The sequence below is a fragment of the Ctenocephalides felis genome, unplaced genomic scaffold (assembly GCF_003426905.1).
Source record: "Ctenocephalides felis isolate EL2017-DRISC unplaced genomic scaffold, ASM342690v1 CF-g0.4_SCAFFOLD_03571, whole genome shotgun sequence".
Taxonomy (NCBI): domain Eukaryota; kingdom Metazoa; phylum Arthropoda; class Insecta; order Siphonaptera; family Pulicidae; genus Ctenocephalides; species Ctenocephalides felis.
The window spans coordinates 30,020,150-30,044,678 of NW_020539725.1; the positions used below are offsets into that span (position 1 = coordinate 30,020,150).

Below are 24,529 nucleotides of genomic sequence, written 5' to 3' on the forward strand. Positions count from 1 at the left end.
AAAATTATGTGAATGGAACAAAGAAATATATCAAGTTTATGTAATTTAGTAAATAACATTGAATTTAAAATTAAAATAAAACAATGTTTGGTCACGCGCCTTATCATTGTCGTAGTACGATATCATTAGTCTGAGAAGTTCATGTAAAAATTAACTTCGAAATTTTGCTTCAAAAATACAACAAAGAAGATACATAAATATGAACAAAATTTATCAACTGCCTTGAACTAAATATCACTTTGTTATACAATTTTTTGATAAAAGTAAATTATAGTTGATATCCTTAAAGTTGAATAATATTTTTTATTTTTCCTTTCAGTCGATGCCTTTACTTCGTTTAGTAGCACATATGCTGATCGGTGTTCTTTTTGGATATTTATATCGCAATGTGGGAAATGACGCTGATTCGGCCCTGGGCAATTATATTTATCTATATGGTACTATGCTTCTTCTTGTATATACTGGGAAAATGTCCGTAACACTTAATTGTAAGTATATTTTAAATTATGATTAAAAATATGAGTGAAAACTATCTCATTAACCTAATGGCCAATTATTTATTAAATTTGGGTCATATTGTGAAAACTCAATTTTTAATTTACAGTTCCACTGGAAATGGAAACATTGGCACGAGAACATTTTAATCGATGGTATAATTTGGCACCATACTACTTATCTGTGATCTTGTTTGAAATACCATTCCAAGTAAATATTCTACTTGAAAAAAGAACAAATATCTCCGAGTGAACTATTCATTAACTTATTAATTCATTCACAGATATTGTGTACTCTTGTATATGTAGCATGCAGTTATTACCTCACTGGTAATCTACTCGACTGGTTTAGAATTGGATGCTTTGTTAGCATAACTATATTAGGAAGTTTGTGTGGACAAAGTTGGGGTTACTTTATAGGAGCTTCAACTCCTGTGAAGGTAATAATACATATATTATAATCATTTTGTAGTTAGAGAAATCCTACAAATTATTTTTTGAAAACATTCTTCTAAATGGTTTCAAAATGAATAATCAAATATAAATAGGATTTTATAACTTTGTATTGGTCTTGGTCCAAATGCAAAATTTCTAGAACAGATTGAAACCCAGTTGAATGAATATAGTAGAGAAAAATGTTATTAAGGAAAAGATGTTTTCTTTGTTAAATACTGGTTATTTAACTACCATTATATTTTCAGATCGCAGTATTTTTGGGTCCAGTTGTTGCAGTGTTATTTTCTGTATTTGGATTTTGTTTGTGGTATGCTGATATACCATACGCACTAAAATGGCTGTTCCACTTATCATATTTCAGAGCAGGATTTCAGGTAAACAAACTTCTTATGTATTTTAATAATTAAGAGTTTACTCGATTATAATAACATTTGAAAATATTTATTTTAACACCAGAAGTAAATAAAACACTTAACTTCCTTCAACAAAGTATACTAATGCATGGAAATCACCATCAATAAATATAAATAAAAATTAAAACATTTTTATAGTAAATTTTATAATATTGATAAGACATCAACAAATGGAAAAAAAATCATTTCTATCACAGAAGACAGAAATCACTGTAAAAATAATTATTTTTCAGGGATTAGTCATATCAACATATGGCTTCAATAGAACTACGTTGCCCTGTCCTGAAGATAAGTTGTATTGCCATTACAAATACACAAAACGATTTCTAATGGAAGCCGATGCAACAGATGTTGTACTTTCTGATAATCTGTGGTTTGTATCAGGAACCATATTTGTTATGCACGCTTTGACTGTTGTTGTGATATGGATGAAATTGAATAAGCGATAGATTTAATATTAATATAGAATTGTTATGATAGGTGATAATGCACTATTATTTATTTTAAGAAACTGTAGTTGAAATACTCATCATATGAGTATAAGATATACAACCTATCTGTTAAGAGCATTATTATAAGTATGGAGATCCTTTCCACATCACATATCTACACAATATTAGGTTCGTTGATAAATTATAATATGCCTTGAAATTTTCTTGCTGTGATAGAATTTTGAATCAAGTTAATATCTTGATTATAACTATTTTTGAGTATGAGAAAGTAGTTCTTAATTTATTATCTGCGGTTGATATATTTACTAGTGTGAAGTTATAATGTTAGTATCAATAGGAATATTGCCTTTCTTATTACCAATATCATTAAATTATTTTAAGTTTATATCAAATGTATTTAGTTTATAGTAATAAAGCATATGCATACGCTCATTATTTTCAAAAATAAAAAGAAAACATGGTAGTAATTCATATTCAATAACAATTAGTAGCACTTCTTTAGCTGTTCATATGAAATTAAAATAACATAATAAATAAAATGTAATACTAAGATTATTTTTAATATATAAGCATAACATTTAAAGCTTTTGATGCAAAGAAACAATTTGTTTAAAATTGTTATTAGATTGTGGCAAATGCACATTGATATCAAAAAGAATGATAAAAATTCTTACAATGCTTTTTAAGTTATGCTCACAATCATAACAACAATGAGAAATTTTGTCAAAAGTAATTCGAAGAAAGATGAAAACCAAGATCTGTTAATTTTCAGATATATAAAGTCGTTCAATGTTCCAAAATTGTTTGAAAATGTATTATAATAGTTTATATAATTTTTTCTTTGCAAAATTTCATTGAAACAAAGCTGCACCTCAGTAAAACTTGAACAGCATCATATGTTTGATGCTTATAATTAATGCCAGTTTGTCACTAATATTATTCACGGACAGAGATCTCACGATTAGATTACAGTTTTCACTGTTAATTTGAGAAGAATCATAATAGAAAAGTTTATCATATATAATATAATAATCATTCAAATCAGTATATTAATATTAAATTTAGTTTATAGATTATTATTTATTATTTGTTGTGGAAGCCAAAAATATTGTCATTTATGAAAATGAGATATTTTCTCAACTTCAGAATTTACTTGAAATATTTCATGTGATTTGTTAAAAGCTACTAAGATAGTTGTAATTGTAATTTTTATATTAAACTAGTTTTTAATTAATATTTACCTTTAAATTAGTCATAATTAACTTTATTTATAAGCAACTAATATTTATGTATAACTTTAATCTTGCCTTTGATTGTAAAAGTTTATAGAAAAAATATTATACAACAATATTGTATTGAGAACAATAAACAAATGTGCCTGAAAACACAAATATGTTCAAGCTGAATTTCAATTTTAAGGAAATTGTAATAATCATATGAAATTTAATTTTAAGCAAATTTTAATAACCATATGATATCTTGATTTGATGAGGATAGGATAATTGATGATTAATTTGATATATCGATAATAATTGCTGCGGAAATGAAAGTCCATTAACTAATCAAGTCTTTTTTCGAAAGTTTGTGGGTGTCTATAAAGTACTATACACTTTTAATTTCAGCTATTGTTATTGAAAATAATATGCATTGCTTTTTGGTGTTAAAAGTGTTGAATGTCTCAGCTTTTCAAGCTGCTGATTTGGTACAACTATTTTTGGAAAAAGATTATAACTGTGGATTTAAACTCTAATTGTTTTAACAAATCGACAAAATTACTTTATGAATTAATTAAATATATTCTTCATGAGTATATTTATTCATTAAAAGTGTTGAATGTCTCAGCTTTTCAAGCTACTGATTTGGTACAACTATTTTTGGAAATAGATTATAACTGTGGATTTAAACTCTAATTGTTTTAACAAATCGACAAAATTACTTTATGAATTAATTAAATATATTCTTCATGAGTATATTTATTTGTCTTAATCTGTTGTAATTGAGCTAAATATAAATAAAAACCTCAATAAAAGTATCGATAGTAAATCTAAATATGTATCATCAAACAATTATTATGAATATACAGAATTCTATAATATTTTTATACCATCATAAAATGTTCACCTTCAAGAATAAACATACACTCCGGTTATTGCATCACAATGTAAAAAGAGACTGATCTTACCTAAAACAGAAAATTTAATACATATAGCAAATCATGACATGTAATAGCATAAGCGAAGGAGTTGAATCAATAAATTCATGATCGAATATTGTTGGATTGGACACAATTGTAATAAATTATTTATAAAGTATACTTATTTCATCTGAAATTAATATTAAATTCTAAGAAATTAATTAATTGACATAATAATGTTGACATAAAATTTTTAAATGGTTCTATTAAGGATTGTAAGGATAGCCATATTGTAGGAACTGTTTAACAGCAAAGAAGTATAACATGTACTTGCCTGATTGTCATGAATCCATTTGTGGACATTCCTGGTGTTTAAGAAGCACTTTTATCACAATAACACGACCGAAAGTCTTTGGACATTGGTCTCAAATACACAATTAAAAACGTGTGTTTCAAAAAACACTATTTACGAGAAACAACACACAATACATTTGCAAATTATTAATCTAAATCCGGTGCAATTAGAAATTCATACGCTCGTTAGCTCTAACGACACTTTAACTACCGATTGCTGATATTTTTTAAATATAATAATTCAATAAATAAAAAATTAACACTTACAAATGCTCTCACAAAAACACATTTTTTTTGCACAATTTTCTTACCGAAACCGTAGAAAGTGACATTATTTAACGAATTGCGATTGAAGTGCAGTGTGCAGTGTATCGAAGTTGGCGGCGGATGTTGCCAGATTGTAAATTTAATTCAACCCTCGCACGGAACCCGCGATTTTTGAATTGAATTATTAGTTAGGTTAGTTTAAATTTCTAATATTATGTATTTGTAAACTAAGTGCAATCATTTTATTACAAACCAGTGTCGTATATTAGCAAATCATTTAATAAAATTGCAAACTAGTGGTGTGGCATCGTGTCTTAAGAAAAATTGCTGGAAATTTCCGTACTAGAATTATCAGTAATGAGTAATCAAAAAATCAGTAATCAATAAAAAATGATTAATGATTTATAATAATTGTTTCATACATTTTTGAACAGATAATTATAATCACTATATATTTTATAGTTTATAAGCACTTGAGAAGGTTTAGATTAGCAGGTGGTGAATGAATGAATCCATCTGAGGATATATTTTTCACGATTAAAATAACGCATTTGAAATATTACATTTTGAAATTGAATTGTAAATTAAAAATTCATATTTGAAGTAAACTTTGTAAATATTGAAGTAAACTTTGTAAACTTTGTAAATAAAACTTTGTATATTTTTAAAAATTATGAATTTTTTTTTCGGAAATTTTTTAAATTTGCTTAAACCGTATAAGTAAACTTTAAAAATTAAAAATATTGGTACGGAACCCAACAAAATTGTAATTAAATTAGTACTTATTTTTAAAAACTTCATCAAACATCTGATAATTTCATGTGCATAAGTCTAATGTTCATTTTTACCACCAATTTTTTTTACTTTTTTCTCTGTATCTCTGAAACCGCTAGACCTGCCTTACCAAAAATTTTATCAATTATTCATTTCGTCATTACAAGTAAAATGTATTTTGAATAATTTAAATCGAGTACTCCGTTCTCTTAATAACTGAATTACCGTTTTTGCCTCTTTTTGCTCCATATCTCCGAAACGGCTAAACTTGTCTTCACCAAAAACTAATCAGCACGTCTTCTTATCAATAAGAATCTAATGTTATTTTAACCATTCGAATCGGTTGATTTGTGCGCCCGAAATCGTGGAAGAAAAATTGTATCCAAACATACATACATACTACACACACACACACACACACACACATACATCCACTTTTTCTGAGGTATGCCAAAATGTCCAGAATCCTTTGAAACGTAAAGTTATGCAAACGTTTTAATTTTAATTTTTGTGTGATTACTATAACTTACCCTACGGAAAGATAATAAATATTTTGAAGCAATATAAATATGAGTAAGAAATATAAGAATATGTCTTTTATTATTCTCATACATAAAAAATGTATAGAATTATTGTCACAGATAAAAGAAGTATATATAGTATATTATCCCATATTTGCAAAACTCAAAGTGAGAAATCAAAACATTTTTTTATATCTAATGTATGTTGTATTAATTTGATGAAGTATTTTATTATTATGTATTTTATTATATTATGTATATCATACTCATAAGCGTTACTGTATCACGTACTATTACAAAAATGAAAAAAAAAACAACATTAAAAAATTCACACAAAATCATCACACGATTCATAACATCAAAAGAAAGCTTTCAATTCACATATGTATTAATGAAGATTAGCGTTTACACAGAGACACAAATATATAAACTAAAAAATAGATTTAATTTAGAATTTTTAGAATTTTTAGAAGCAGACATTTACACCTTTAATTATAAGTTTCAAGGAATAGAACAAAATATTATTATTATTATGTTTATTTAGTTTAGTTATATATTATAATTTTTGACAAAGGTGCAAATTGAGCAAGTGTTTATTCAAATAATTTTCAATTTGAATACTTTAAAGTTAAAATTTTTTAACTATTCTGAATAAATTAAACTAATTAATTAATTACTAATAATAATGTTAATTGATTTGTATAATTAAAACTAACTTCATTTTGCACATAAGTTATAAATTTAGACTTGCAACTTAATAAAGCATAATACTATGGAGTTCATGAAAATAAAAGAAAGCAGATAAAGGAATATAGACATATATACTACAATAAATATGAATAAAAATTTTAATTTCAAAGTTTGCGCTAAAAATATCCGGCAACAACGCTTCAAACAATAGATTATTACATCCTTCTAATCAAACTCTGCTTTCACAGGTGATTCATTGCTATAGTTACGGGCATGATATTCAGAAGTTTGTTAGAAAATTTTGGTCATTTTTGTTCGTGATTAAAGCTTGCCTTTGGAAATTTATTACAATAAATTTAACATTTTTTGCAATTAAAGTATGGAAGTACCTAACGATAAAATGAAATTAGATGATGAGGAGTCATCGGATTATGTGAGGCAAAAGAAGAGCAAGTCTTTGCTGGAAAAGTATGATATACCTGTAAGCCATCTGGACTATAAGTATATTGAAACATGCCAAAACTCTAAAGAAATGGAGAGAATAGTAGTAATATTGAAATCTGGAGAAGAAGGATATTACCCAGATTTACTGGACAAGGCAATTGATAGGTAATATATTTTTTTAAATGATTTATTGAACTTTACGTGCACCTGTTAATTCTTTTCACTTGCGTACATAACCTTAAAAGTTACAAATTGTTACTAAATTTTTTGTTTGTTTTAATATAATTTTTAAATTTAATTTTTTTACTGATTAGTGATCAGTACATCTCATTCACTATTGGTGATTAGTGATTAGGGACAAGTAGAAATATTTGGAGTTTTATACTTTTTGTAAAAATTAAATAGTATTTTTAAATAATAAATTTTTTTAGCTAGCTGGTTGATAAAATATGTGCTCGCCATTTGCTTTTTATTGTAAAATTTCTCATACATTATATTCCAATTGTTCAGCACATCAGCAATTTTTATCATCAGATTTATTGCAATAATTTTATGTTACTAATTATTTGGATTATATTGATGCTTAATATTCATTTTTATTTAATCACACGGGGCTCTTGAAAATCTCTAACCATACTTGTTACTGTCTCCTTAAAAAAATCATTGAATATGGGCAACTGTATTAAAATATTATTGCTGCTCATCGATTTTTGTAATATTGATGATATTTTATTAAAATTGGTAGGTTAAGGGTCCTCAAACCTAATAGCAAATATCTAAGAGTCGATGAGCCGTTGGTGCGCAGTTGCCAGCTTAATCCAGATTCTCGTGAGGAGTTTCTTAACGAATTTTCAGAATGGTGTGGCGATATGCAAGGTATGAAATAAGATGGTTTTTAGTTAAAATGCACCAAAAATTAAAGAAATTAATAAACTATATTTATTTGAAACCATTTGAAGTAAATCTGTTAAGCTCTATTGCTTTAAAGCTTTTAAGAATGTTGTATTTGAAATAATAGTATAGAAGCTCGACATACATCAGCTTAATTATTTTGAATTATATATTTATGTTCTTTTACTCTTTCTTGAATATTTACCATGATTTGTGCTTACTACTAAAATGCCGTTTAGTAGTAAACTGCTATAAATATTCAAGAAATAGTAAAAGGACATGAACAAGGACACCATGGTGTAAAACCATTTTTGTATTTCTGATTTGCGAATATTTGTAATTTAAAATAAATATATTTTGCAGGAATCGAAACCGACTTGAAATCATCTAGCATCAAATTCAAGAGTCAAGCAGCTCAAGTAAAATCTCGCCGCCTATTACCCGATATTCGAAATAATACTTCTTTTATGACCGATTCTGGAGAAAAACGTTGTGAACGTAAAACAAAACGAATTGCAGCTTGTGACTACGAATCTTGGGATAAATATGATCCTGGTATGATAATAAAATACGCTTATTATAATAGAAATATTTCTTTAGATGAGTCAGAATAAAAGTTGATTCGGATGATCTACAACTGAACATACACATAATAATAATTAGTAGTCTGCCAGAAGGCAGGTTTATGGTGTGAGAGAATCAGAAAGTAATAATTTCTTTCCTCCACCTGTGTTTATCATTCCCATTACCACACTCCCTCTATTATCCTCATCCTCTCTATTCGTCTCCAGCACCACATTTCAATACTCTCCAGGTAGTTTTTGTTGGCCTTTTCTAGAGTCCACGTCTCTGATCTGTTCAGAGATATGCTCCAGACACAACACTTTATTTCCAGGACATTTTAGATATGGTCCAGACATAGCTAATCAGTAGCGTTCTCGTATTCGTAAACGCCGCCTTGGCGCTAGCGATTCTTTCCCTGATCTCTCTCGTGCAGTATCTTTCTCTGGTCAGGATGATCCCAAGTATTTGAAGTAATCCACATTCTCCAATTGTCGATTTCCTACCGTGTGTACACACACACAACCGCACGCACACAGATATATATATATATATATATATATATATATATATTAGGGTGGTCCTTAAAATGGTTATTTTCGAATTTCCTTGCTCCCAGGGGCTCAAATGGTTCCAAATTGATAAAAAACAATTCTCTGAAAGTTTTAGCTCTTAATATTAACGTTTAGATAGAGCGCAATTCAATCAAAGTTTTGTATGGAAATAGCATGGAAAAATTTTCAAAAATTTTAAAAATGTGTTTTAGATGTAATTTAACGAACAAATGAATGAATAAAACTCATTCATTTGTCGCTAAGTTATACCTAAAACATTTTTTTTAATTTTCAAAATTTTTTCCATGCTCTTTCCATACAAACTTTGATTGAATTGCGCTCTACCTAAACGTTAATATTAAGAGCTAAAACTTTCAGAGAATTGTTTTTTATCAATTTGGAACCACTTGAGCCCCTGGGAGCAGGAAAATTCAAAAATGACTATTTTAAGGACCACCCTAATATATATATATATATATATATATATATATATATATATATTGATTTGGAAATATGAACAAACACTTTTTTGCACTAATTTATTAAATAATAATTTTCACAAACGTTTCAAGACTAGGTTTTTCTCATCATCAGTGTGTTATAATTTAAAATTCAAAATGTGGAAACCTAAATTAGCATTATGTGTTATCCGTTACAAGTCGTTCGATATAGTGTCTTCTGCCCCACCAACAATCGTCGGTGTCCGAATTCTCTATTCAATTTCAAGTGGTTTTCAAGTGGCTAATCACGCAATATCAGATAGGAAAGGAAGGATTAGGGTTCAGTTGAAAAATAGATGTCGTTAGGAGAAAAAATATTCTATAAAATGAGACGGTTTGTTTATAAAATTTGTTTTAAATTATTATAATTATCATAATTGTTGTTTGTTCATATTTCCAAATTAATATCTATTATCCACTCAGAATAAATTTGTTATATATATATATATATATATATATATATATATATATATATTAAATATTCCATTTTTTATTATAGATACAGAAATATTGAAAATGGAATTAGAAGAAGAGAAGAATCGCGAAGCAGCTGCGAAGGCACATGCTGAACGAGAAAGCGCAATAGCGAAGAAGAAAAACAAGCAGGCTATGGTCGATCTTTTATCTCATAGCGAGAAAAAATTGTTCGCAGATCGCCAAAGAATTGCTGGAAATGAAAGTTTCAGATGTGGCGACTATAAAATTGCGTTAGTACAATATACGGAAAGTATCGAATTGCTGCAAACAGCAGCAGCTTACAATAATCGCGCGGCAACATATTTGAAGCTCAAACAATTCAATGAAGCAAGTGAAGACTGCAATAGAGTCCTAGCACTCGAACCGGATAATGTAAAAGCTTTGATTAGAAAAGCAGAAGCTCTACAAGGTTTAGAAGAACATGTTAAGGTTAGCTGGATCATAACATTATTTTCTAGGCAACAAACTTTTGAGACAATGTTAGATCTGCATTTCATCATAGTTTCCTCTTGATATCTTGCAGATTTACAATTAGTTTATATTTTTATATTTATTACTAAAGTTTTGTAATGCAAATTTCTTTGTTATAGTTTTTCACATCTAGGAGTAATTTTGATCTGATCGAAATTTATAGATTCCAATATTAAGTGAAGGTAAAGATAATAATAATGAGTTAAACTCAACGCGCTGATTAATCGGCTGGAGTTTGTCCAAAACTTCAACACAAAAAAAAAAAACAAAAAAGAGCTTGCTAAAAGATCGTTCAAAACAATTTTCAAATCTAAAAATGCTTTGGAAAAGAGCGATTGAAATTATTGCAATGATTTTATTTATATACATAATTGATGAAGCTAAAATTTTAATAATTACTTAAAAATTAAACAATCTGAAATGAACATGTGTTATAAAATCTATATTTGAGAGCTGCCTGATCATTTTGAAATACCTGTAAAAAAAAAGAAATTAGAAAGTGCATAATACTTAATTTGCTTGTTATTAAATGTGTCAGTATAATTAATAAGTCAATAATATTAAAAACTATATTTGATATATTTACCGAATATTTCAGGCTCTGGAATATTATGAGCAAGCCATCAAGATAAATCCTAACAATACAATAGCACAGAATGGTGCGTATGAGTGTAGCCGGCGCATTAACAAATCCAGTAAAACTATCAGGTAAACGAACATTGATTTTGACAAAATATAATAAATGGTATCAAAGTAATGCTGAATTTCTATATTAATTTCTAGAATGCGTATACAAGACGAGGACGAACAGCAATCATCCTGCACAATTGTGGAACTGGATGATTCGTACGAAAAGTTGAATGGACAAAATGAACCGACAGTATCGTCCCAAAAAATAGTAGAACTAAATGATACGGAGGAGATTGGTGAAATAAATAGAGATAATAATGACAAAAGAATGAATGGTGATCACATGGATATCAACATGAATAAAATGATAAACACAGGAAGAGAAGATCAACTGAACAGAAACGAGGCAAATAATAATACTCAAGGCCCAAGGAATCGCACATGCTTAGTGCCGATCGCATCCACATCTGGATTTCAAGGACCAACAGTTATTGAAGTGACGGTAATTTTATACAAAATTAGAACCATTTGTTCGTTAATTAATAAAACTTTCCCCTATACAAACAAAATAAAAATTATAATCAGATTGAAATATGAAATTCACATAAATCTGCAACAACACTTTTTTGATTTTTGTTTAAATTCAATTACTTTTTAAATGTATATTAGTTATAAATTTTAACTACATTTTGTAAAATGATGGATTTTTATAAAATGCTTATGAATAGAAAACTTTTACAAATTCCATTTAATGCAAAATTTAATACAATAATAGTTTAACACATATTTCATGAATGTTTTATGCTCTACATCAGATTCCCGAGGACATGCCGCTCTCTTCTATTGATCGATCATTATCACAATCACAGTGTATGACATCGACTTCTGAAATTGATACTCATTGCTCTAATATGGAGGACCTCACTTCAGCTGATATAGAAACTATTCTTATAGAAGAAATTGAAGAGAACGTGGTTATTGAAGAAATTTCCATACATGACATGGAAGTAGCGGACACGTTAATTGAAGAAGCTAAAAGTCCGAATGATTCGTCCTGTGATTTTACAGTATATTGTGATAAACCAGAAGAAGAAATCTTGGGGATTGATCAAGTCGATGTAAACATGGAAGACAAATCGTCTGATTTCAATGAGGTTGAAAGCGCTAATACATCAAATATAACAGAAGCAGAAAAGCACAGAGTTCCATTGCAAGAACAAGATTTGCGTAAACAATTCAAAAGAGATAGAAAAAGAGCCAGACGAGTTGAACGTAATACCAACAATTTTATTCTATCTGTTATTTCAGGTCAGGAATTAGGAGCATCACGGTCAAAAGGAAAAATAGAGGTGGCCGAAAAATATAGAATTAAACCAAAAGTCAACCGAGTCGATGCAACAACAGTTAAGAAAGAAGAATCTGAGGAAGAAAAACGGACGGGTGATTTAAGAGTCCGAAAAATTCTTACAGAGAAACAGATTCAAATTAACGAAAGGATACGGCAAAATCAATTATCATCGGAAGAATCTACTTTCACGCCATACGAGTTTTTGAAAACTTGGGAATCGGTTAAGCATGACGATGATTTCAGCGCCAGGGCGAAAATTTTGCGAGCAATGGTACCAGCGACATTGAAATTAGGTATTTACTTTATTTATAATTTCATATTAAGATATTTGAACTAAAGCAAAAAAAATATTGATAAGGTATTATATAATTTATGCCTAAGTATTTATCATTCTTGCTATCATGGGCGTGTTATCCTATAAAATCGACGCTCTTGCAAAGCAAACTTACATGGTTGTCCTTCACGTACCTCGAGCACGTGTACTAGCTTAGGTATTTTTTTAAAACTTTTAATAATATCATTTAACTAATGCAAATGTATACAATATCCTAAGAGCTTGGTTTCATGTAAAATATTTTATAATATCAACAAACAAATTTGCTTTATATCTTCTAATAAATAATAGTAAATGATATACTATGTAAGATATTGGTAAAATATAGTTTTAGAATGTTTATTGTCTGTCTTATTAATAGGATATTTTATTAAAGTAATTTTAATTTTGAGTTCATGACTAATTTTTCATTCCATTACCACACATAGCAATAAAACTGGTAAAAAATAATTATATTTATTCTATGCATTTGCTGTTTCACATTTTAAAATTATGCGAATGTAAGATTTAATGTATGTCTTTTGCAGTTCTGACACTGAAAATAAATGTTTCAATGCCATGGATGCTTGGACAGATATCCATTATTTTATACCCATTATATTGTTAGGAAATGGTGGAATATATAATAAAATATTACATGATTTGAATTTTTGCACGTTTGATTTTATTAGTGTTTCTAATATGCCTTTTCTTTTTCAGTGATAGGAAACAAACTGGATGCTAATATGTTGACAAACATGTTAGAATGCTTGAAAAGGCATTTTATTGTAAAAAACGATAGTACTAATGCAAATTATTTGGCACAATATTTAAACACAATTTGCCAACTACCTCGGTTTTCGGTAATCGCTATGTTTTTGAACGAAGTGGACAAACAGAATCTCAAAGACATTATCGATCACATCGATAAATCAGAAGCTAAGTTATGTGATGAAATCAGAAAATACGCCTCCTGATTTGTTTATTATTTTAGTAATACAATATATTTGTGTATATGCGTTTATATTAAATAAAACTCTATGATAATCATATTAAGTTTATACATTTTTTATAAAAAACTTTTTTATACATACATAGTCCATACTTAGCCATTAGTTGCAATATTTACTTACATCCAAGATTTAGTTTAACTTAACTTTTTAAAACGTAGTAAGTATTTAATTAGAATTGTGCAAACTCATATTTATTCTTTTACTATCTTGTGAACTTTTTAACATATAGCCGCTTCATAATTTCACATAGTTCATAGTTTTTCTCGCTTTATTAGACAAATATGGTAATATTTATCTACAAAAATATACATAGTGCAAACTCATTTGCAAAAATATTGCATCATCTAGTTTCTTATTTCCAAACTATAAAAGAGAAATACATTTCAGGGCTGTCAGTGTATCTTTTAATTCAATAGCGATTGATATAAAAGTAATATTAATGTGGCCATTTTCATTTTCGTTGGCTATAAAAATATAAAATAAATTTGAAAATATTGAATACATCCTACATAATACAAATCTTACACTTAAGAATACATTTTTAATACTAAAAAATATAATACAAAAATTTAATTAGTTTTGAATTTATAAGCTCTAATAAATGCAACAATAAAGTATTTACACAATTTAATGAAACCTAGCTAAATTCAGAAAGAAATTCCTGTGAAAAGATACTTTATCGTTTGAGCCGTTTTAGAACTAAAAATAATTATAAACTAAAATACATTAGGAGACAAGATTTGAAACATTAATTGCACATTTTTTCTTAAATGTTGAATATTACTATCAATAAATATCCTATTGATGCATATGTCAGAAATTGTTCGAAATAATTGATGAAGAATAGACATAATTAAATAATAGTTTTTAATGAGCATTGAGTTTTTCTAAAATCAAATAAATATCGATCCTGTATTATCTGAAAATTTTGGCCTAATTTATTCATTACAATCTATATGCAGATGTTAAAAATAAAATAAAAGATTCTATCAAAAATATTAGACTATAAACTTAGATTATTAAAAATATCCCATTTTTAACTATGCCATCCCTTATTAACCACAAAGCCTCCTCTTTCAAAAACATTTTGAAAATAATCAAAAAGAAGTATTGAAATACATTCATAATACTTTTTACTCTAAGTGGTTTCTCGATATTTTAACTAATTATGTAGAGTTTTATATATAGAAATTTTATCATAATCATTGGCTATTCATATTTAAATAGCACGTTTTTATTGGGATAATGTTATGATAGTTAACATCTAATTTTGAATTTTGAAATCTACCACATATGGATTGACAATTTCATATTTACGCATATGCATCAACATAATTAAAATTATTTAAAATTCTTTAATAAGATACATTAAAACAAACAATAGGGAATGCATTAATTTGCTTAAATTTTATTAAATTAAAATTACTGTAGTTAGATATAATAAAAAATTCATTTATCAATATATATTTATATATTGGTAATAACAATCAAATATAAAATGTGAATGAAGATATAGGAGTTTTCTAAACAAATCTACAATTTTCAATTTAATCTATAAAATAATCACAAGCGCGTAGATCACATATTTTAAAAGTAGTTCAATTAAATAACATTTTTCTTCTGCAAATATATACAAAAATATGTACAAACTATTTTCTTGATTTCAAGAGACAAATGTCGAATCAGTTTTCACAATTTGAAAATATGAACTAAATGAAGGATGTACCGGACTGTTACCATTTAATTGTTATTCTAAAGCAGACTCTTTGCTTTTTTCATGCCAATTTTTAAAAAATCACTTAATTTATTAATTCAATTAATCCATTTAACACTCCATCGACCGCTTCGGGTTCGTATATTAAGGTTAGTAATTGAAAACACAATTAATAGACTGGCGGTCAATAAAGTAAATATTTGCTTCTGAGGTAGCAATAATGAAAAATCAATCAATTTTTATTTGTATTAAAACTAATACAAATATAAATGTAATTATAAATGCATTTAGTAGTTTCTATGTGAAACTTAAGTAGAGTTTAAACAATCAATAATTTTAATACATATGATAAGAAATATATTCTGCCATATATATTTTTAAATAATACGTATTTAAGGTAGCGTTCACCGATAAAATAATTTTGAAATTTTGAAAATTACATACAAAATACTACCAGCCATTTTTAAAAATCGAACTATAGAGGAAACAATTTTCAATAGCGTTAACTACCATCTTGATGGCGATCATAAGACATTACCAGTAAAACGATCAACATTTAGTCACTGATGGGAATAATAATTATATATATATATATATATATATATATATATATATATATACTCTTTAAATTTTTGTGTATTAACGTTATTTAGGTATCGTTATAATATTTTTACCATTGTCATATTTGATATAGTTGTGAGAATATCGCATTATGTACAAAGAAATAAATATACAAATTTATATAATACATACGTTAACATTATGACTATACTGGGTCGTGTGAATAATTGCGTATGACTTAAATTTTATATTTTATATAAAACACATTTTCACTAAAATACTTTCACACCTCAATGGGCTTTCGTTTTTTCTTTTTATACATTTTAGCTAAAATTTACATCACTTACGATACACGCACATTTGATATCCGTGTATGGGCTATAATTAAATTTGATAAATTTTCATAAAAACTCTAGGATCCGTGTAATTATCATTGTGCATCAGTGTATATTGATTAAATTTCATTAAAACCGCAAACTGATTAGTTTTGACGTCCGATGTTGTTTCTTGTATACCTAGCAATTTGTAGATATCAAATTTGTTCGACTTATCTACCTTTTGATGCGGAGTTTCGACTCTAAAATTTGTTTTCAGTTTTTGTTTAGCGTTATCAATTTGGAACTTTCCGCTATTTTCTTCTAAATGATTGCCATTTTGGACGTTTCATGAGCTAGAAAATCTCCACATTTGACTATGCAAAGCTGAATTACAATTTTCTGCCGTAATCCCTCGGTCTTGGGCGTACCTTGAATCTAGGCAAAGATTTAGTCGTCCGTGTGCCAACATACCTCCAGGCAGTTGACGCCACTTTTGGTTGTCGGAGTCATCGCAGAATTTCATGACCACCATGGAACCTCTACTGTAGCGAACTAAGGTGAGACACAAATCATGATGCCGAATTTGGTCTGTTTTTGTTAAAGTCCAGTCTTGATTTCCGCCTGTGTTGTGACATTGGTAAAGACCTGGAAAAAATATACATTTACATCATTGTTAATCAAAATATGTAAATTAACACTTTGACTTTTAATTTAACCGGTTAATAACCACATCAGTCATAAGTGTCTGATGTTAAGAAGTTCTACATGAGGCTTGTCGGGCTTATATGTCTGGCATATGCGATTTGGTATTAGGTCATGTCAATCACAGATGCCCGATGCAAACGATACAATTGCAGTATGTTTCGAAAGCTGATACGACTTGCCAGTCATATATATATATGACATAAAAAATATTTGTTCAGAAATTTTGATAATTTTTTTTGATACATTAAGGGGGTATTCTAGTGTAGAAATTCAAAAATTCGATTTTTTTTATTTCATATTTTCAAAGTATAACTATCTAAAAATATGGGTACAAGAAGGTTTTTAAAAATTTGAATTATTTTCGGAGATATAGGCACTTTACTGACTCGGTCTCCATAGTAGTTTGGCTTCACGCAAAACTAATGCGTTTTTCTCAGAACAGACTTTTTCAGTACTATTGACACGATTTCTCGAGTTTTAATTGACCGATTCATTTGAAATGTTAAGAGAGTCTTATTTATAAACCTATCTATAGCCCGAACTAGGATTAACTCCAAATTCCAATTTTGCTATTTATATATACTATTTTTAAAAAAATCGAAAAACTCAAAAATAAGCTTTTTATTTTTTGCATTGCCGATGGCTGGGAGGGCTGAAATCATGTCAAGACTGAGGTGCCAATTTTTTGCGGCCACCCACTTCATCACTGCCAGTTTTTACAATTTATAACTTTTTAATTTTTTAATTTTTGTTTTGTATTTTAATAATATTAATAAATAAGTGGTAAAAAAATGGATAGTAAAAACATTCATTGCTTTCTTTTACGACACTTTAAAAATGACCTAAAATTCATCGCTCTACACTAGAATACCCCCTTAGGTTTCTTTGATACATTTTGAACTAAATTATATAATTATAAATTTTGCAGAGAATATCCTAAAATTTTCTAAAAAGACGTTGAAGAATTGATTTACAAATGTACTTACTTCGTTAACTATTTACTATTATATAATATATCATATTATCTTATATAATATATCATAGTATATCAAAAACTTTAATATTTATAATTAAACTCTAGAATCATAATAAAAAATATTTTCTTGAAATATTTCTTACATTTACCTGTATTATTATTTACAGTTGCTTACCTACAGTTCCCTCGGCTTGATGACCCATTGTATCCAAACAATGCGAGCCTTGCCGCAAAGAACCCGACAAAGCTATTTCCGGAACTAGAAGTTCCGGATAAACATTTTTCAAATACCAACTAAATGGTTTACATTGCAAACGTTCTTTCAATTCAAGCCGGTCGTCAATGCTGAAAAGGTATGTTTGCTCAATCATTAAAAATATCATATAACGGTATATATATAATACAGGGAAGTTCGAATACTCAATGTTCGAAGCGTAAAAAATACTTACAAAAATTCTTATCAGAGTAGTAACTGATTTTTTCGATGTTTTAAATATCAATCGAAGTGTTTTATTACATAGAATGAAATTAAAAAAAGTGCATTTATATTATAATTTTGAATCTTGTTGCTCAACATAATAATTAAACTGCTTGGAAGCTACAATTTCAAAATACCACTAAAAATTTAATGTTTTTGGCCCTTTGATTCCCATTTTTATACTGCCCATAGAAAAAGGGAAATATGACAAATATAAAAAGAAATATTTTACAATGAAATATTACATTTTACTGAGCATATTTTTATGTTTGTTCGATATGTGTTGTGTTTTGATGCGGATGATTTGATTTTTACAGTGTAATTACAAAAAGTTAAATTGAACCTTTGTGCATTACTCTGCCCTACATATGATTCTGAAGTTAATAAGCTTGGATTATGCAATAACTAAAAATAAGTACAAGGAAATTAATAACTTCTTAAAAATCACATGTTTCAAATCAAACAAATACATTTGCTGTTATTATTAAAGATATGAGAAAATTGAACTAATGAAAACTTGAACTAGTAAGAATAATTGAACTAATAAGAATAATTAAAAGAAATTGAACTAATAAAAGTAATTGAACTAACTAATAACACCCAACTTCTAAGTTCGAATACTCAATGTTCGAAGCGTAAAAAATCCTTGCAAATATTCTTATTCATGAAGACCTAAAAATAAAAACTATTAATGAGATGATAAAAGAAAAGAGCAAAAAATACCACGAAAAACTACCAGGTCAACCAAACATTTATTTAAAATAAGTAAGAAATATCCCACACGAAGATTAAAAAAAATGGCCATACGATCTTAAATAAAATGTCAATAATAAAAAGAAAGAGAGATATCTCATAGGAGATAATTTCTTAAATGCATTAACACCAACATCATATTGTCTTAAAAATGTATTTTATTTTGATTGACAATAAAACTATGAAAAAAAAAATATTCTTATTGAGAAGTAACCGATTTTTTTCGATGCTTTAAATATCAATCGGAGTGTTTTATTACTACATTGAATGGAATAAATAAAGTGTATTTATATTATAATTTTGAATTTTGTTGTTCAACATAACAATTAAACTGCATGGAATCATTCAATCTAGCTACAATTTCATAAAACCACTAAAAATTTAACGCTTTTGGCCCTTCGATTCCCATTTTTACACAGCTCATGAGAAAAAAAGGGAAATATGACAAATATAAAAAGAAATAATTTACAATGAAAAATTACATAGAAATTTTACTGAGCATATTTTTATGTTTGTTCGATATGTGTTGTGTTTTGATGCGGATGATTTGATTTTTACAGTGTAATTACAAAAAGTTAAATTGAATTGAATATATACTAACTTGCTTTCGCCTTATAAATTAAGACGAATATATCAAGTTTGCAGACACTAAAAATTTCAGCATGGTACCAGAATTGATAGTCATTTTATTTTTCAATAAGTGATGTTCGTAATTTGATAAAACATCGTTTATAAGAGTAGTAGTCCTATTATAATATACTGCTATAAGTAAGGGTAGTGAGATTATATATAACAATTAAAATATGCTAATTCCATACTAATATAAATTAAATGCTACCATTTATTCTGTATCAAAATAAAAATGAATGCTATAGCATTTACGTCCACGGATGTGTTAATTAAATTTACTAAACATTTTACGGTGACTATAAAATGCACATTATATACACAGTAGGCAAAACTTCTTACTTTCCAAATGGAATGTTCTTGGCGAGCGGCACCGCGGCGTAGTAATATTTCTTGTAGTCGTCCATCCAGACCTCAGCGGCCCTTCGCGTGTTCTTGGCAAAAACGTTGCCGCTTCCTCCTGGGAATGTGTAAGGGTGCTTTTTGCGGAAGACGTGACCTACTCGACTGCAAGGGACGATCTCGAGACTTCCTCCGCACTGCCATACGCGGAACGATATTTCAAGATTTTCGCCGCCCCAAACGTCCATTTTCATGTCGTACCTTTGTCAGGAAACAATGCGATATGAAAAGATTGAAATAGGAAATGTAGAAATATGTGTTTCTTAAATAATAGGATTTCTATAAATATAATAAGTTTAGAGGTATTTCTAGCATAGGTTTATATATATCATAGTAGCTTCAAGAAAAAAATGTTGGAGAATATTTTCATATGATAGATGCTTTTCATTTATAATTATTCCTAGGACTTTGAATCTTATATTAGCATAAAATTATTTAGTATAAAAAAGGTAAAACTTACATTATGTATTACAAGATTTTATATATATATATATATATATATATATATATATTATATATATGTTCCAATTATATAAATTCCAATAAAGATCCAATGAATGTACTTCGCATGTACTTGTATTGTATTAATTAGTATTGTAACTTTCATTTTGTAAGATAAATTCACTACATACATTGAAAATATTCATTATAAATATATAATGATGATAAACTAGAAATATCTAGTTTAAAAAAATAAAGATTTTTCAGTGAAATTTAGGAAATTCGAAAACCGATTTTTTATCAAAAAAATTAGATTCAGGTGGATGCGAACGGTTTAATTCTTACAATTAATATGATATCGGTTCGATGAGATTTGGAATTATGTATATCGGTCCGCTATGATTCCAAGAAACATTGTGTTCTATTTTATGAACTAATTTAGATTTTTTATCAGTTTGACATCTGATTTCTTTGTGTATATTTTGTAAATTAAATATCGTTATGTATCTGTATAATTATTTTTGTTTTAAAATTGTTTTTTTTGAACCATTTGCTAAAAGACTTTTTTCGGTAATATGAAAACATTTACATATGTGGAAATTATGTATAAACTACTATATGTAATTGTTTTTGAAGGTATAAAGTGATTTTTAGTCATTTATTATTTTTTACATCAATAGAAAACTGAACAGCAAATAATTTCTGTCGAAAACTACTTTATTGTATTTCTAAATAAATATATAATTAAATAAAAACTACTTTTACTACTAAATAAAAACTACTTTTATCAAATCTATTCGAGCAAAAATTTCTTTTCGATATATAATACTGTTCAAAACCGGTTTTCTGCAAAAATTACTATTTGAAAATAGGTTTTCTGTTAAATCCTAAGGCTGAGCTCAATAGATACAGTAAATAGGAGTTAACTAAAAACACTTTGAACAATGACCATCTCAAAATACGAAAGTTTTATGCCTTATAAAAACTATGAATACAAAATTTGAAAAACACGCTAAAATAAAGATTTTAATAATATATTAAGCACAATAAAATGAGCTTGTCCTCGAAAAATATATTTCTCAAGGACAAGTTTTAATTGTTTGTGCTTATAAGCTTATATTTAATATCATAATTTAAAAAGACGATCGACTACAAATTTTTGCACTGTGTACAAATTATTTTTTATTTATTAATGTTTGTATCACTAAAGATATGTTAAGAGCGCTGTTCGATTTTATTTCCCAATACATGTACTACTAATAATAACTAATCGTTTAAAATAATTTCAATTCACCTGCCAAGCTTTTCGAAATACACCTTGTCTATCACGAATAATCCACCCGCAATCATAGGCGTCCTAATGACGGCAGTGGGATCGCTCCTGCGGGCCTGTCTTTCTGCGTCACTCAAATATTCCCATTTGAACACCAAATTCCAATCAAAGCCCCCACGCAAATCGGCGCTTGCCCCGATGTATTGGAACGTGTCCATACTTATCACGTCGATGACGGGACAGACCACACGTGTTGGATCCTGAAATTTAGAGACACAATATTGTTCCCACATACTGTGATTGACGCATAGATCAACGCACGTATTGTATGTATTTGCAACTGAATATTATTTTAAACAATAATGTGTAACTATATATAAGTGTAAATAATTGATATTTTAAAAATGATCGAAGAAATCTTCATAAGTCATCCTAATTGAGCTCTAATTTAGTTATCTTGCAATACTATGCACGCATCTATCAGAATGATTAGTTATAACAATTAGATAAATTGGTATAGTTTATTTAATTCATACTCCTACCAAAATCGGCTTTGTTTGTGTTCGAGTTCCTACCAAAATTGCCTTCTGTCGAGTTAGAGTTTCTGTCATAATCTGGCTTTGTCAATGCCTAAATATTAAGTCTATACCTGTTGCACACGTTCTAGTAATGGTTCCAACCATCCTTCATTACATTCACAATGACTATCTAAAAAGGTAAGAACAGGAGCAACAGCTGCGGCAGCACCCCGTACACGAGACCTCATGAGACCTTCCCTTTTTGAGTTTCGAAGAACCCGCACTTTGCTTATTCTGGCCAACTCTGCACCATCTTCGGCTGTTGAAAATAAAAAAAGATGTTTAATCTATGTACACACATATATATAAATAAATAAATAAATAAACTGTGATATAAATTGTATGAAGATTTTTATTGTTATCCGAATTAATTTCTGAGTTTGCAAATCCATGAACTTAGGAACTGAAAAATAATAATTAATACTGTTCTAGATTGCAACTAATTTCAATAATGCTACTATTCATTAATAACTATAAAAAAAAAACTTACGTGAATGTCTCAATTCATTTGAATTCAATGCAAATTATCAATAAAATGTAAACAGCTGAAAGTACATGGCGTCTCCACCGTAAAATAAATTCCAGTATTGAGTTGAGATTTATTTAACTTACACACAACAAATTTAAAATTTAACAGATCTTCATATTTTTTTTGTTTTAGTTAACGTTATATAGAATTTTTTTTGAATTACAATAAGTAAATAGTATTAAATATTTGAGATATTACATAAATCTAACTCGAATTTCCATAAAATAAGATCTTCACTGGTCAAATTTACATGTTATAAATATTGCTACTTGAATAAATTCAAGCATATTTTATAATATAAAAGGAAGATGTAATCAATATCAAAAGTATAGAGTTACAAAAAAAAGGAACGGCCTTTTGCATATCAAGTGACAAAAATTAATGGAATATAAAAAACGAGAGTAAATACATGGTAAAAATATTGAAAATATAAAAACATCTTAAGCATATTATCATACATTTGGTATCGTATTTCAGGATATTTTAAACTGGTACATAGTGAGATTAATAACCATAACTCACGCAGCAACATAAAATCAATTTTTGCTTAATTCTTGTCGAACAGACTTTTATTACACATAACGTTAAAAAACGTTTCTACTGTGATAAATACCCCCAGGAAATTATGCTCCTAATTAATTATGTAGTAATATTATACCATTATTCCCTAAAAGTTTATTCTTTTGCCGGAAAATTATTAATTATATTAAAATATTCAAATTATTTACATATATTGAAACTTTCAGCTGAGGTTCAAATCAAGCATTTCCATTGACCGAATTCAAGGCACGTAAAAGCAGCGCGTGGCTTAAAAAGTCAATCGAGGGACGTTAATGTTAAGTTACGATATCGGGGTTGCTGCACGCGGTGCAATGTGGGTTTTCCGAAGGGTGTAATTTATCTTTAGATGCCGTACGTGCATGTTCGGCAGTCTCGATTCTGCAGATTTGAAAAATAAATTTGCAATCTGCAAACTTGCATATTCGGACGTTAATATTTTATAAAAATTTAATAAACATAATGTTAGCAAGATGCAAATTTCAGGTATTTTTAACGAGTTCGAAGAAAGTAAAAGAAATAAATTCGATCAAACACCGACAATAAGGCTAGTCAGCCTGGACATTATGAAAGTATAATATACTTAAATTTTCATTGTATTATAATCTCATTACATAAGATAAGATTGTAGTACTTTATTCATCATATATTTTGAATGCTATAGCATCCACGTCATTTTGCATCGTATGAGAATTATTTGTGCTCGGACATGTTAAATGATATATTTTATGTACATGCTAATTCAGACTTATTTGAAAAAGTTGAAATATTTTGCAAATTTTGACACCCATTCAAGTTAATTTATGCATAGTAGCTAAGATGTTGACAAAATTTATTTGAACTATATAAATTTAAATTAT

General features: G+C 28.0%; 3 protein-coding genes across 3 annotated transcripts in view; 2 read left to right on the forward strand and 1 right to left on the reverse strand.

Annotated features, from left to right (window-relative positions):
* Positions 1–2,879, forward strand: part of LOC113385106 (ATP-binding cassette sub-family G member 1) — a 37,185-nt gene extending 34,306 nt beyond the window's left edge. The window contains exons 9-13 of the mRNA XM_026622913.1: positions 320–488; positions 605–705; positions 779–934; positions 1,196–1,324; positions 1,597–2,879. Coding sequence (XP_026478698.1) covers positions 320–488; positions 605–705; positions 779–934; positions 1,196–1,324; positions 1,597–1,812 — 771 coding nt within the window. The 3' untranslated portion in view covers positions 1,813–2,879. The remainder of the gene's footprint in view (positions 1–319; positions 489–604; positions 706–778; positions 935–1,195; positions 1,325–1,596) is intronic.
* Positions 2,880–4,206: 1,327 nt separating this feature from the next.
* LOC113385902 lies at positions 4,207–13,721 on the forward strand. The gene is made up of 9 exons (XM_026623724.1): positions 4,207–4,224; positions 7,001–7,164; positions 7,745–7,875; positions 8,254–8,445; positions 10,005–10,411; positions 11,052–11,161; positions 11,237–11,585; positions 11,899–12,724; positions 13,465–13,721. The coding sequence occupies exons 1-9, from the start codon at positions 4,207–4,209 to the stop codon at positions 13,719–13,721; spliced, it is 2,454 nt and encodes an 817-aa protein (XP_026479509.1).
* A 2,453-nt stretch (positions 13,722–16,174) lies between these two features.
* LOC113387006 (polypeptide N-acetylgalactosaminyltransferase 2) overlaps positions 16,175–24,529 on the reverse strand; it is a 723,548-nt gene continuing 715,193 nt past the window's right edge. Inside the window, exons 6-9 of the mRNA XM_026624766.1 lie at positions 22,026–22,264; positions 20,231–20,491; positions 18,206–18,375; positions 16,175–16,994 (exon numbers count right to left, since the gene is read on the reverse strand). Coding sequence (XP_026480551.1) covers positions 16,696–16,994; positions 18,206–18,375; positions 20,231–20,491; positions 22,026–22,264 — 969 coding nt within the window. The 3' untranslated portion in view covers positions 16,175–16,695. The remainder of the gene's footprint in view (positions 16,995–18,205; positions 18,376–20,230; positions 20,492–22,025; positions 22,265–24,529) is intronic.